Source organism: Monodelphis domestica, chromosome 1 (assembly GCF_027887165.1).
Source record: "Monodelphis domestica isolate mMonDom1 chromosome 1, mMonDom1.pri, whole genome shotgun sequence".
In the NCBI taxonomy this organism is placed as follows: domain Eukaryota; kingdom Metazoa; phylum Chordata; class Mammalia; order Didelphimorphia; family Didelphidae; genus Monodelphis; species Monodelphis domestica.
Genome location: NC_077227.1, coordinates 595,928,764 through 595,943,208, shown reverse-complemented (window position 1 = coordinate 595,943,208; position 14,445 = coordinate 595,928,764). Strand labels below are relative to the sequence as shown.

The 14,445-nt window shown below is 42.7% G+C and overlaps 1 protein-coding gene across 1 annotated transcript in view; it reads right to left on the bottom strand.

The window, feature by feature from the left end:
- Positions 1–14,445, bottom strand: part of XKR6 (XK related 6) — a 391,398-nt gene that overhangs the window by 36,410 nt on the left and 340,543 nt on the right. The window contains exon 2 of the mRNA XM_001373538.4: positions 4,158–4,354. Coding sequence (XP_001373575.1) covers positions 4,158–4,354 — 197 coding nt within the window. The remainder of the gene's footprint in view (positions 1–4,157; positions 4,355–14,445) is intronic.

The window sequence follows — 14,445 nt, the reverse complement described above, 5'->3', positions numbered from 1 at the left end:
GTTTCCTCATCTTTCTACATCAACCCATGTCTTTACAGTACTGCCAGACTAATCTTCCTGCTGCAGAGATCTGAATGTGTCCTTCTGTTCAAAACCTTCTATGGTTCCTATTGGCTCCCAAATAAAGACCAAACTCCTTACACTGGAATTAGAGGTCCCCTACACCCTGACACTAAACTGCCTTCCCAATCCTATCTCACTCCATTCCTCTGCACATGCACCAACTCCTGTCCAACTTCTTGAACATATCTAGAACTTTTCCCACTTCTTTGCCTTTGCTCATATTTTCCCCTCTACTTCTACAAAGCCCTTCTCTCCCCCATCTGCCTTTCAAAAACAGACCACTTTCAAAGCTTATCACAAAGGCCACCTCCTCCATGAAGACTTCCTTGATCCTTTCCAAGTCAATAATGATATTTCCTTCTCCAAACCTCACATAGCAATTTGTGCTCCTTGTATGCCCATTCCATTCTGATATGTATTCATTATCCAATTATATTAAATATTTACATATGTGGCTTATACTCTATTCCCCCTCTCCCACTGGACTCTAAGATCCTTGAAGGTTAGGGCTGGGTCTTCATCACCCCAAGTGCCCAACAAAGCATTCTACATCTAACCGGATCTTAATAAATGAATGTTGAATTCTTAGAGACACACTATCATTTTTTTAAACGATGGAAAAAGAATTAAAGGTCATGGTATAGTACCTAGAGTTTCTTGTTATTATATAATCAATTGGTCAGTCAACGAGCATTTAATGTGTCATATCAGGCACTGTGCTAAATACAAATAATACAGAGAAAGGCAAAAATAGCCAGACGTGAGAGGCAATTTGATATGGACAGAAAGCAAGCCTTGGAACCAGGAAGATCTGGGTTCAAGTCCTGCCTCTGACATATACTGGTTGTCTGTATGACCCTGGATAAGTGATTTAACCTCTTGATGTTCAAGGTGCCAACATGCGTTGAAGGAGGGAGTTTTATTATGTGGGAGTTCCCTAGATCAATGAAATCACTTTTTTTCCCTTAGGATGAGGAGTTGCATTTACTTCCATGGCTATTGAGGACTCCAGTCTCACCCACATGTGACCTCCAAGACTAAGCCAGCAAGAGCAGGATGAAAGTGGGACCAAGTGAGCTTCCTTAAGACTGAAGACATCCTGTGACCCCACAAAGTAAACAGTAGGCCAGCCCTTGTCAAAAGCAACGGGATGGCTCTGGCTACCTCCGATTGATGGTGGGGACTTCAGAATCCATTCTCACTCTCGCCACCTCTTTTCCCCCATGCTGCTTGCCGTTAGCAGCACATGCCACCCATCTGCTGCTCCAGTGGGCTCCTCGCCTCCCCCAGTGCCCCAGCATAACGAGGGGAATTCGAGTTTGGCTGCCTTCAACTGCTGCTGAAATTGACTGGCAGAGAGGCACCCGGAGCCTCCCTATGGATTCTGCTGTCCAGCAAGACTGGGGCCAGCCTGCCTGTGTTTACAAGAGAGGCCAGGAGACAGAGTGGATCTAACAGAGGCTGAGAGCTGCACATCCACCCGGGCCTGCTACTTACTACCTCTTTCTGGTATTACATGGTAGCACAAACCCTGTCACTAGAATAATCATATGGTGGAAGATAGCAAAAGGGTACCAGCCTAGCTCAGCTTTCCTGACATCGGAGCCTGTTGTGTAAATGCATGTGGATGTAGAAGGAGAATGGAGAGAAGTAAAGTATATCTGGTGCAGTAGCCATGGGAGTCTCACAAAAAGGGTTACAATGGCTTTGAGAGGAAAAGGAGGTGCTCCATGTATAACTTATACCAAGTTGCTTGTCATCTCAGGGAGTGAGGAGGGAAGGGAGGAAGAGAATTGGGAACTCCAAATTTAAAAAAATGGATGTTAAAAATTGTTTTTTACATGTAATTGGGAAAATAAAATATTATTTAAAAGAAGATGAAGAAGGAGAAGAAGGAGGAGGAGAAGGAGGAGGAGGAGGAGGAGAAGGAGGAGGAGAAGAAGAAGGAGGAGGAGGAGAAGGAGGAGGAGAAGAAGAAGGAGGAGGAGGAGAAGGAGGAGGAGAAGAAGGAGGAGGAGGAGAAGGAGGAGGAGGAGAAAAAGGAGGAGGAGGAGAAGAAGGAGAAGAAAGAGAAGGAGAAGAAGGAGGAGGAGGAGAAGAAGGAGAAGAAGAAGGAGGAGGAGGAGAAGAAGGAGGAGGAGGAGAAGGAGGAGGAGAAGAAGGAGGAGGAGGAGAAGGAGGAGGAGGAGAAAAAGGAGGAGGAGGAGAAGAAGGAGAAGAAAGAGAAGGAGAAGAAGGAGGAGGAGGAGAAGAAGGAGAAGAAGAAGGAGGAGGAGAAGAAGAAGGAGAAGAAGAAGGAGGAGGAAGAGAAGGAGGAGGAGGAGAAGAAGGAGCAGGAGGAGAAGGAGGAGGAGGAGAAAAAGGAGGAGGAGAAGGAGGAGGAGAAGGAGGAGGAGAAGAAGGAGAAGAAGAAGGAGGAGGAGGAGGAGAAAAAGGAGGAGGAGAAGGAGGAGGAGAAGGAGGAGGAGAAGAAGGAGAAGAAGAAGGAGGAGGAGGAGAAGAAGGAGAAGAAGGAGGAGGAGGAGAAGGAGAAGAAGAAGAAGGAGGAGAAGGAGAAGAAGAAGGAGGAGGAAGAAGAGGAGGGGGAGGGGGAAGGGAAGGGAAAGAGGAGGAGGAGATGATGGTGAAAGAGAAAAGTGGTCCTCTCTTACTGGTGCCAACCATTTAACCTCTAAGCCTTCTCTTCCTAACTCCCCCATTGCTGTGAAGGGCACCCTCCACTCCTTTCTTACGTATCTACTACTAAGTCTTATCATCTCTTCCTTCACATCATCTCTCATATATGTCCCCTTCTCTCTACTTCCACAGCCCCCATAATGGAACAGGTTTATGTCACCTCACACCTGGACTATTGAAGTAGCCTCTTAGCTTATCTGTCTGCTTCAAGTCTCTTCCCTACACCAATCCATCCTCCACGCAGCTGCCAAAGGTATCTTTCGAAAGTGTGAATCTGACCAGGTCACTCCCCTACTCAAATGATTCTCTATCACTTCTAGGATCAAATATAAAATCTTGTTTGCCATCTACGGCAAATATGGGTGAATCAAGGTGTGTCCCATACGAGGTAGATCAGACCTTGTATTCCTGTATTCTCTCAGGAGCTCTTCAGAACTCTGTATTTGTAAGCTGAGAACTCAGGAGGTTTAGGAACAGTCAGGTAGTCAAGGAGGTCCTGGTGCCTAAGGTAAAGTTCACTCCTGTGGGCTTCCCTAAGATACAATGCTGCCTTGGATCAGAAATAGTTAAAGATAATAGTATTACCACTAAAAACATAGACACACATACTTCTGTAATAGGTGGAAGATGAGATTTTCTATGGACTAGGGAGTCTTTTAATAATATAAATGATTTCAAAGCATTATTAACAGTTCACATTTCTATAGAATTCTCTAAAATGCCTTTCTCACAAAAACTATAAAGGAAGGAATATAAATATTATTGTTCCTATTTAACAGATGAGGAAATGGGTACAGAGAGATGAAATGATTTTTCCACAGTCATTGCTAGTAAGTGGAATAGCCTCTTCTTAAGCCTAGGGCTTCATTCAAATTGCCTTTCCTGGAATCAAAGATTGGGACCTGGAAGGGCCCATAGTGGCCATCAAGTTCATGATGTAATGTAGAGAATACTGACCTTCTGACTCCAAGTACAGCAAGCACTCTATCCACTATGTCAGGGCCTCCTCCAAAAAAGTACGCTGGGACATATGGGGACTGCATGTGAATATTCTGAATAAGTGAGCATACTACTGTATAAGCAGGAAGGTCTACAATGGAGGTCTACCACAGGAGCACAATTGGATCAATATCTATAAGCTTGTTTTGGACAGATCAACACATACCCATGGCTCCAAAGGGATAAGGCTAAGCAATCAATATAGTAGTGTAAGGTAGGAGCCTAAATAGGCTAGGGAGATGGCAGGCCAACATCATGTATCCAACTATCTGTCCTCTCTGGGAAATACCCATAGCCATTAACCCATGCCCAAGAAGAGCAAGGTCTACAGGGAAGCAAGAAGTGGCCACCACAAGCCGAGTGGGGGGAGGACTGGGTAGAGAGAGGGTTTGGGGGGCCAGGGGGGACGGGGTACTTACAGGGCAGCGTTTCAGCGCTGTTCTTTTGAATCATTATACAGAGCTGTAGCACCAGTTGGGGGGCGCTCTCCAGGAAGGTCTCCAGGAGGCGTAACATATTGACATCTGCATATTCGTACATCATAGCCCAGTAAAAACGTCGCTGGTGTTCCTTCTGCCGCTGGCTCTGAATCCCCAAGTACATCGTGCGAATATACCTGCAAGGAGAGGGGAAGAACAGAAAAAAAAAATACAAGTGTGGGTTGGAGAAAGAGGATCACAGAGCCACAACCTAGTTTGTTCCTTCAAAGCCCAAACCCCAAAAGACAGAAACCTCACCAACACCTGGGAATGGGCCCTCCTCTACCCTTAGGATAATGGACATTGCCCTGGAAATGTCTCTGGAGCCCCAAGGACCTAGTGTTATCCACTACATTAGGGAGACAGCAGAATGAGCATGGTCAAAGAGTCATGAGATCTGGATTCAGGTCTTGGCTTTGTTCGTTACTAGCCAAGTGATCTAGGGAATGTCACTTCCCCTCTGTGGATCTTTTTCTTTATCTGTAAAATGGCACAATTGACCATCCAAGATGGTGCCTGAAGTTTCATCCTGTGATATTCTAAGCCTCTCAGACTTCCCAAATTTCATTTGGTTAATTGCAGAAGGAGGTTATCTCAGGTATCGAAAGCTCCAAGATGGGGCGATCTAGCATCTTGTTGATATACCCTCACTGTACATTCTTCTGCAGTCCCCCAGCCTATTCTCTGGAAAATCTGGATTCTGTTGCAGTAACCTCACCCTCAGATTTGGTCCCAGAAGGGACTAGAAAGTCTAGCAGATTTACTTCTGCCTCTTTGCTCCTGAAAACACTGTGAGACCTTGCTGGAGGACCTTGGGCCAGAGGTAGGAGCACACAGAAGCCTACACTTAGAACAATTACATACTGAATTTGTGGAAGAGCCCCAGGCAACTTAAAACCCACACCTCAATTTTTAGTGCTTTCTCTTTCTTGACCCCGTCTCTTGAGTATTATATTGTCAGATCTAGAGCAGGATGGCACCTTTAAGATAATCAAAACCAACCTCCTCCTTTTACTGATGTGATAACTGAGTCCCAGGGAAGTTAAGCAACCTTATCCAAGGTCACACAGTGGCAGTGATGGGTTTTGGACCCCAGTCCTCTAACTCCCACAAAAGCAGGCTTTCCACTTTGCCATAAACTGTATAGAGAGATTAAAAATAGCTCTCACCCTCCAGAAGCTCATCTTCTGATGAAGAAAACAATATGTAAATAAATAGGTTACAAAAAGGTAACCCTCAGTAACCTCAGAAGGCTATAGTAGCCAAGAAGAATGAATCTGAGTCTTAAAGCAAGCTAAGGAAACTGAGGCAAATGGGAAAAGGAAGAGCATTCTAGAGCTGGGGAACAGCTAGAGCTGGATTATAGTTTGTGAAGAGGAGAAAAATATAAGGCTGGAAAGATAGGGAAGGATTAAGTTATGAGGAGTTTTAAATAACAGATGATTTTATATTTGTTCCTGGTGGTAATAGAAAACCACCGGTTTTTATTATGTAGGGGGTTGACATGATTTGATCTATGCTTAGGAAAATCACTTGGCAGTTGAGTGGAGGATGGATTGGAATCAGGGGAAACTTAAGTTAGAGAGATCAATTAAAATGGTAATGCAATAGTCTAGGTTAAAAGTGCTTAGGACCTGAACCAGGTTGGTACCTGAATGAATAAAGAAGGGGATATTGAGAAGAGGTATTGTGAAGGGAGAATGAGAAGACTGGGCAACAGACTGCATATGTCAGGGAGAGGGAGAGTGCTATCTGGAAACTGACAGGGAGATTGTGGATCTGGGTAACTGGGCAGTGCCCTTGATGGTTAGAAGGAAGGAAGTCTTTGGGCAAAGATAACAAGTCTGTGGAGACTGAGGTTATCTATAGGAAATCCAGTCCAAGATGTCCAATAGGCAAATTAGTGATGTGAGACAATAGCTTAGGAGAGAGATCAAGGCTGAATATCTATATCTTGGAATCATCTGAACAGAGATGACAAGAGAACCCAGATGAGCTGATGAGATCACTAAGTGAGCTATCATAGAGGGAAGAGAAAAGAGTGCCCACGGCCAAGAGCCTTGGGAGACAGCCATGGTTGGTGGATGTGACATGGATGAGAAACCAACAAAGGAGACTGAAAAGGAGCAGCCAGACAGGTGGGAGGAGGACCAAAAGAGAGCAAAACTCCTAGAAAGGAAAGGGTATCCAGGAGGAAAGACTGGTCATAGTGTTAAACACTGCAAAGAGATCAAGAAGAATGAGGACTGCGAAAAGGCCATTACATTTGTCAATTAAGACATAATTAATATCTTTGGAGAGTGCCATGTCAGTTGAATGATGAGGTTGGAAGCTTCATCCAAACCATAGATTTTAGAAATGAAAAGAGGAAATTGGATCTAGTGTAAACAGGTTTCTCAAGGAATTTAATCAAGAAAAGGAGAAGGAATATGGAGCTGATAGCTGTCAGGAATGGTATGACTAAATTTAGAGTTGAACTGAAAGTAAAATGGAGCAGAAAGGTATATGAGAGAGTGCCGACAGTAATGGAGATACTATTGAGGGAAGAAATATCATCAAGCAAAGTCTCTGATCTTAATGAGTAGATCACCCAGTCTCATCCCCCATTTTGCACATGGAGAACTGAGGCCCAGAGAGGTTCAGTGATTTGTCCAAGGTTGTACAGCTAGCTAATTTTAGTGCAAAGTCTAGGGCATGTTATTTTTATTTCCAATCTGTCATTCTTCCTCCTACAACACATTTATTTTACCTTCAATCGAGTGGGAAGGTAGTGTTGACACCTAACCTAGGTATCCACATGAAAGCCTCCTGCCTAGCACCAACTTTAACATTACTGACTCACCAAGTTTTTATAAACTAATTTTTCTTTTTTTTAACACTTAGCTTCTGTCTTGAAACTGATTCTAAGGATCAGTTCCAAGAGAAGATAGGTAAGATCTAGGTAATTAGGGTTAAGCTTCCTGTCCAGGGACACATAGCTAGGAAGTCTCTGAGACCAGATTTGGCCCAGGGCCTCCTATCTTTAGGCCTGGCTCTCTATCCATTGAGGTACCTAGCTGCCCCTTTACAAACCATTTCTCAGCATTTAGGATTGAAAAACAAAAACAAAAACATTGTAGGAAGCTAGGGAGACACTTACCCAGTCCCAGGAAACTAAGATATAAACAGAAAGAAAAGCCAAACAAGTAATCCATGCTTTTTGTTGCAAACTGTTCTTAGATGAAGCATTTTTTGGTGTCATTGTATTTTCCCCAGAAGAATTATGTGATGGAGGTGAGGTGGGTTAGAGTTTGACTCCCAAAAGTCCCTCCTGTCCCACAAGGCCAATAGAAACATCAGTCCCTCCATGAAGTTGAAAGTAATCTCTCCTCAGCTGAAAGTAACCCTTCTCTCCTCCAAAGTCTAATAAAATTTTGCCTGGATCTGTCCTCTGCATTTTTCAGGTTCTCCCTTGTAGCAGTTAATCTTGTATTTTGTCCCTCCACCCCTTCCTTCATAAACTTAATTGTAAGCTCCTTGAGAAAAGGGCCTGTGTTTTATCTATCCTTGTATCTCTAGATCCCATGCCTTGAACATTGTAGACATGCACAATAAAAAGTGTGTTAAATTGAATTTGTGAAACTGAATTAAACATTTAATGAACAATTTTTCTTACTGCCTTAGAATTCAGACCGGCTTTTGATGGAATGGTTCAGAGAGCTCACACTTCTTAAAGTGCTGTTTGGATAAGTTTGAACTGATGCCTTCTTTTTCTCTAGATCAATTTTCCTATTGCAAGAAGAGAATTTCAAAACCATTCCATTGATCAGTATTGTCAAAAATAGCCACTGTAATCTCTAAATATTAGCAGGCATGACTAAGGGCATAGTTATGAGGGTTCAGAGAGCAACGATATATGGAATCTGGGTCTCCTCTCTTCACTGATCTTGTCTACTGGTCCCATTTCTCCTCCAATATCAAGAGCAAACTTTAGGGTAAAGGAAATCCCAAAGGGGCATGCCACCAGATAATGATGGGATGCTAGGCAAGTTATTTAACCCCCACTGCCTTGGAACCAAAACACAGCACTGATTCTAAGATGGAAGGTAAGGATTTTTTAAAAATAGGGTCAACAAAAAGTAAAGTACAAGTATCGGATAGAATGAAATAATTGAAGTAGAAAGGAGAGGTGTGGTTGTAAAGGTTCTTGAAAAAAGCAACAAACAAATACATGCATTTCAAAATACAAAAAAAATATGGATATAGATCTAAGCAAAAGAGCGATCATATTGGGGTGGAGGGAATGTCAGTGGCCACTTGAGTTCTTGTCTTGTCTTGTCTTGTCTTTCCCAGGCAAATCAATTCTCCTCTCTGACCCTCAACTTAATTCTGTTCAAGCCAATTCCAGTCAACTTAACAAACCTTTATTAAGTGCATACTGTGTGTTTACTAGAAGGCAGTGAGGGATGGTGTCAAGAAGATTTGGGTTCAATTCCTGTGTAAGTCACTTAACCTTTTAGTGCCCCAGGTAACTCATTCTCCAAGATTATTCATTTCAGAGCAGGTCTTGACCTACATTGGCATCAATGCCATCACTGTGAGTTCTTTCTACCAAAGAAACTCTCATTGTATCCCAAATGAGCTTACCAGGGCCAGGGAACACAGACAGAAATAAAGACAATCCCTACCTTCAAAGAGCTGACATTGTATTAGAGGGAAACAACATAGATATAGAAGTAATACAAAAGAATTTTGGGGATTGGGGAAAACATGAACAGTTGTTGGGACTGGGAAGGCCTCCACGTAAGAGGTAGCTCTTTTAAAATAAAAAACACTTTTACCTTTGTTGTCTTAGAATCAATACTGTAGATAAGGGGTCAGGTGTGACTAGGTGGCTCAGTGGAGCCAAGGTTCCAGGGCAGAAGAGCCAGGACTAGGCAAGGGAGTTTAAGTGACTTTCCCAGGGTCACACAGCAAAGAAGTGTCTGAGGCCATATTTGAACCCAGGACCTCCTGTCTCTAGGCCTGGGTCTCAATCCCCTGAGCCACCTAGCTGCCCCCAAGAGGGTGACTCTTAATTTGAGCAGGGAAGAATTAGGGAATTCTAAGAGACAGAAGTGAAGAGGGAAAGGGTACAAAAGGATGTAAAGATGGGATGTCACCTGTAGGAAAAAGCAAGTCTGGATGCAATATAGTGTGTGTGTGTGTGTGTGTGTGTGTGTGTGTGTGTGTGTGTGAGAGAGAGAGAGAGAGAGAGAGAGAGAGAAAGAGAGAGAGAAATATTATCAAAGAATTTTGTCACAGGCACTGAGGCAAGGCAGACATCCCAAATCACCTATTTCTGATCCATCAGAGAAAACGAATTCTCCAAAACAGTTACTGATGCTACTCTCACCACTTGTGGCAAAGGCAGAGAGGAAAGGCACTGAGGCCACAGTGAGCTGATTTAACAGAACCAGCATCTTTCTAGGAGGATCAAATGTATATTTTCATAGTATCTCATCCCAAAGAGCTAAAAGTACTATTCAGGTATTACTATATTCCCTCCCAGGGCTTTTCCAGAAAGTCTGATGGGAGAAATGAGGAAGGTTAAAGTTAGAGTAAAAATAACACAACAACAAAACTTCCTTTTTCATCATTTGTGAAACTGGTGCCAATGGAAGTCAGACTAATGCCTTATGTCAAAGAAGGAACAGGGGAATGAGTCAGAAGTCAAATCTTTAGCTCTACTGGGTCGCTACTATCCCCACTATATCATGCTGCTTCATGATTCATATTGTAGGAAAGGGAACATATATAGATTCATCTAGACCACTGGTACTCAAACTTTTTGGACTCAGGACCCCTTACACTCTGCTTTTTTATTTCTTAACCCTTACCTTCCATTTTAGAAGCAATATTGTGTATTCGTTCTAAGGAAGAACAGTGGTAAAGACTAGGCAATGGAGATTAGGTGACTTGCCCAGGTCACACAGCTTGGAAGAGGCTGAGGTTGGATTTGAACCCAGGATATCCCATCTCTGGGCCTGGCTCTCAATCCACTGAGCCATCTAGTTGCCCCCAGCCCCTCAAAAAATTGAGGACTTCCTCAAAGAGCTTTTGCCAATGTGGGCTTTATTGATTGATATTTACCATATTAGACATTTAAACTCCAAATAATTACTATTAATAAAATAGTTTTGATTTCAAAAAGATTCATTAAAGGGTCTCAGGAACTGCCAGGAGCACCAAGCCACATTTTGTGTGTGATCTAGTGATCTACTCCAACCTTTTTGTTAATAGATGAAGAAACTGAGAGACCTCTGAGGATACTAATGATGACCACTCCATGGTCATCTAATTGGTGGAGAACTGAGTCTAGGTTCTGAATCTCAGCCTAGTACTTTTCTACTACATGATACCCCCTCCCTACATCCTTGCTACCGGAGTGGCACCCTCACTTAAGACTAAGCCACAGCAGTCACCCCTGCCTTCTCCAGAGAGCTGGCATGGTTCTCCCTGCCAGCTGAGCCTAGAATGACTAATCCAAGTTGCTAAGACTGGGATTTCTTCCAGGCTTCCCTCACAGGAGTTAATCAATAAATACTTGTTGATCTAGGGGCAGTGTCTCTTGTGTTGGGGATGGTGTTAGTAGGGGAGAGTTGGTGACGGTTTGGGAAACCAGCTGGAGAAATTCTTGGCAGCTTTGACCCCTGGGACAGTTTACAGAAGGCATGAGGGCTGTCCTAATCCTCATGAGTTCTTTGGGCCTGGTTTCTGTTCAGTAGAAGTCCCCTTCTCTTAATCCATAGCATCTGTTTGAAAATGCCATCATCAGTTCCATACTAAAAAGAATCCAATAGTGTTTCCCTTTGTCTGAGCCGGAATGTTCCCAAGCAATAAAAAAAAAAAGGTAGAAGATGAAGAGGCGAGTTCCATCCCCAAAGGATCTCTGCTGGAGAGTCATCCCCCCCCCCAACATGTCATCTGAGGACATGGAAATTCAAGGGATGCAGAGACAGCACTGATCTGAATGAACCACAAGATGGTGGCATAGTTCAGTCCAATGCCTCGCCTCACCCACACAGCTGGGAGTTTAAGAGAGCTGAGCCAAACCAGTGACCTCATACAGTTTTAACTCAGTCGGAGTGTTTCCTAAAGCAAGAAGGCCATGGGACAGTGCCATATAACCTGAAAGGAGTGTCAGGAGCAGGGGGAATGGGGAGCGGGTATTTGGGGTTTGGAGAGGGGCTCAGGGCCCCTTAAAGGTGGTCCTGATGGGAAAGCATCTGGTCTGTCCAATATATATATATATATATATATGGGATATATTACAGGCTCAGAACATTAAAAGGGGAAGGATCTTAGAGACCATAATCTGACCTCATTTTATAGGGATGAGGAAACTGAAGTCCTTAAAGATGGAGCAACTTGCCCAAGATTAGATAGCTGGCAAGGACCAGCAAGGATCTTCTCTATAAAATGAGGGAATTGTGTGAGATGGCCTTTGAAGACCCTTCCATCTCTAGATCCATCAATGATTCTATGACAATGATAAAGAAAAGGATAAATAAAACATTTAGGCAGCTAGGCGATGAGATGGATAGAGCATTGGACTTGGAATCAGAAAGACCTGAGTTCATATCTAGCTAGGATTTGAAAAAGTGCCACTGAACCATGAATTGATTATATTTGATCTTAGGAACATTCATCAAAGGCTATTTCCTTCAGAAAGTCCATATTAGTAACATGGGATGGAGAAAAGATTCCCTAATGGAAGGGACCTTAAAATAATCCTCTTCAGAACAATTGGGTAGTTTAGTGGATGGACAACCAGGTCTAGACAAGAGGTGATCCTGGATTCAAATTTGGCCTCAGACACTTCTAACTGTGTAACCCTGGACAAGTCACCTGACCCCAACTGCCTGACCCATCATGGTTTTTTTGCCTTGGAATTGATATTTAGTATTGATTCCAAGATGGAGGGTAAGGATTTAAAATAATAATAATAATAATAATCCTATCCCAACTCTTCATTCTCAGCTAAAAATGAACTTCCTCTCTATCATTACAATAAAATACATCCGTTTATCAGTAAAAGGGAGACATGAGCTGATCCAGTATAGAGTACGAGACTTAAAATCAGCAGAATTTAATTCTAGCTCAGGCTCTGTCACTTCGCAATGTGGTCTTGGCCAAGTCATATATCCTTTCTGGAGGATCAGTTTCTCATCTATGGCATGGAGGGCTTGACTAGATAGATCAGTGATATCAAACTCAAAATAGAAACTGGACCACTAAGCCATAAATAAAGATCCCTATGGGCTGCATATTGACTTAGAAAATCACATATGGACATCATCTATGTTTTATTACATTTTTATTTGTTTTGTTAAATATTTCCCAATTATATTTTAATCTGATTGGGGCCCAGAAAGTCAGGTTTTTGATACCTTTGAGCTAGATGATACCTAAGGTCTCAGCTCTTAAAATTATGATTCTATCCTCCTTCAGTCCTATGATGACTTTGATTCTGGGTCACTGAGGACCCAAAGTTCCTTGCCAAATTATCATTTCATTGGTGATCAAGAGAGCCATCATCATGATATCTTCTGTCTTCATGAATTCTTCCTGAGCAATGTCATCTATTCCCAAAGCTTCAATTATCATCTTCATGCAAGTGATAACCATCCTGCCCTATACCCCAGTTAATCAACAGAATTGTGTTCTTCTTACATTAACTAGCTACCACCTCCCTCCTCCTCTAAACCTCTCCTCTCCTCTAGCTCCCCTAGAACACAAAATTAAGGGCCTTAAATCTAAGCTTACAACATATATCCTCTGAATAGCTCCACAAAATGGCCTCTGAAAACCTAAACTAAGATTGCTATCTTACATTTACAAAAAGCTCACCTATAGCATTGTCTGGCTGGTTTCTTCTAAAAGCAGACTCTTATCTATTTGGGTCTTGGAAATGTGAGTGTATGATTATTTCAGGAAGCGCATCTTTTTCTGGGAGAAATTTGCCTTGGAAAATGTCAACCATTTACACATGGGTGCCATTTTTACAGAGAAAGTTGAGATGGGATTAGGGTAGCAAATCGGTGTCTATACTTGTAGGAGTGACTATGCTGGTAAACAGAGTCAAATGTTTGCTTAGATAGCAAGAGACCTTAACATCAGAAGAGAATATTCTGTACTTCATCTAAGCCCTTGGGAATGAATAAGCAAAGACTGTACCCTCAAGATCAGCTGGTCTGCTCCAATTCCCTGGGGTACAAGGTAAGTTTATTTCTAGAGACCCAATCTATACCCTACATTTCAAACTGCCCATTAGGTTTCTCTACCCGAATGTGCCACAGACAGACCAAATGTGAAACTCTCCCTGAACCAAGAACACAAAATTCCCAAACTGCCCTTCCTCCATACTTCTGATTTCCAGTGATAGCATTGCCATCTTTCTGTTCATCCAGACTCAAATCTGAGTGTCAATTTTTACCTTTCTTCTTTCCTCTTCACCTAATCAGTTGCCAAGTTCTATTGATTCTAACTCCTCAAAGTCTCCTACCAATTTCCTTCTCCCCATTCTCACTTGTCATCACTCTAACTCAGACTCCTGTTACCTTTTGTCTGGATAGTTGCAATCAGACTGCATCTGGCTTCCCAGCCTGGTCTCTCTCTGCTTTCTTATGGAGAAGGAAAAGTCCTCAGGTGGGATCTGAGTATGTCTATTGTCTTCTGATCAGCCTAGCTAAGTCAACAGGGTCTCACCATCCGCTTGATCCCAGCTCATGATTTTATGTTATTTTAGAGGGGTTGTGATCTGTCTTGGTGGAGGGATTACCCCTAGGAGGGAATCCCAAACCCCTGAAGCATTACAGTCTTTCTCTTCCTGATATTTACTGATCCTTACTAGCTCCAGGAGGTGAGGAGCTGGGTCATATTATTTTTTGCTCTCTACTGTGAATAGTCTAGGGCAAAAGGAATTCCATCAATGTTCCATTCATTTGAGATGGTTGGTGGTTCAGGGGATATACTGGTAGAACTGGAGTTAGGAAGACCTGAATTCAAGGCTGCCTTTAGATACTTGTTAGCTGTGTGACCATGGGCAAGTCATTTAACCTCTATTTGCCTCAGTTTCTCCAACTGTAAAATGGGGATAATAATAGAGCCCACCTCAAAGAATTGTGCTCAAGATTGAATGAGATAATTATCTATAAAGCAATTAGCACAATGTCTGGCATAAAGTAGCCACAACATTAAATGTTTA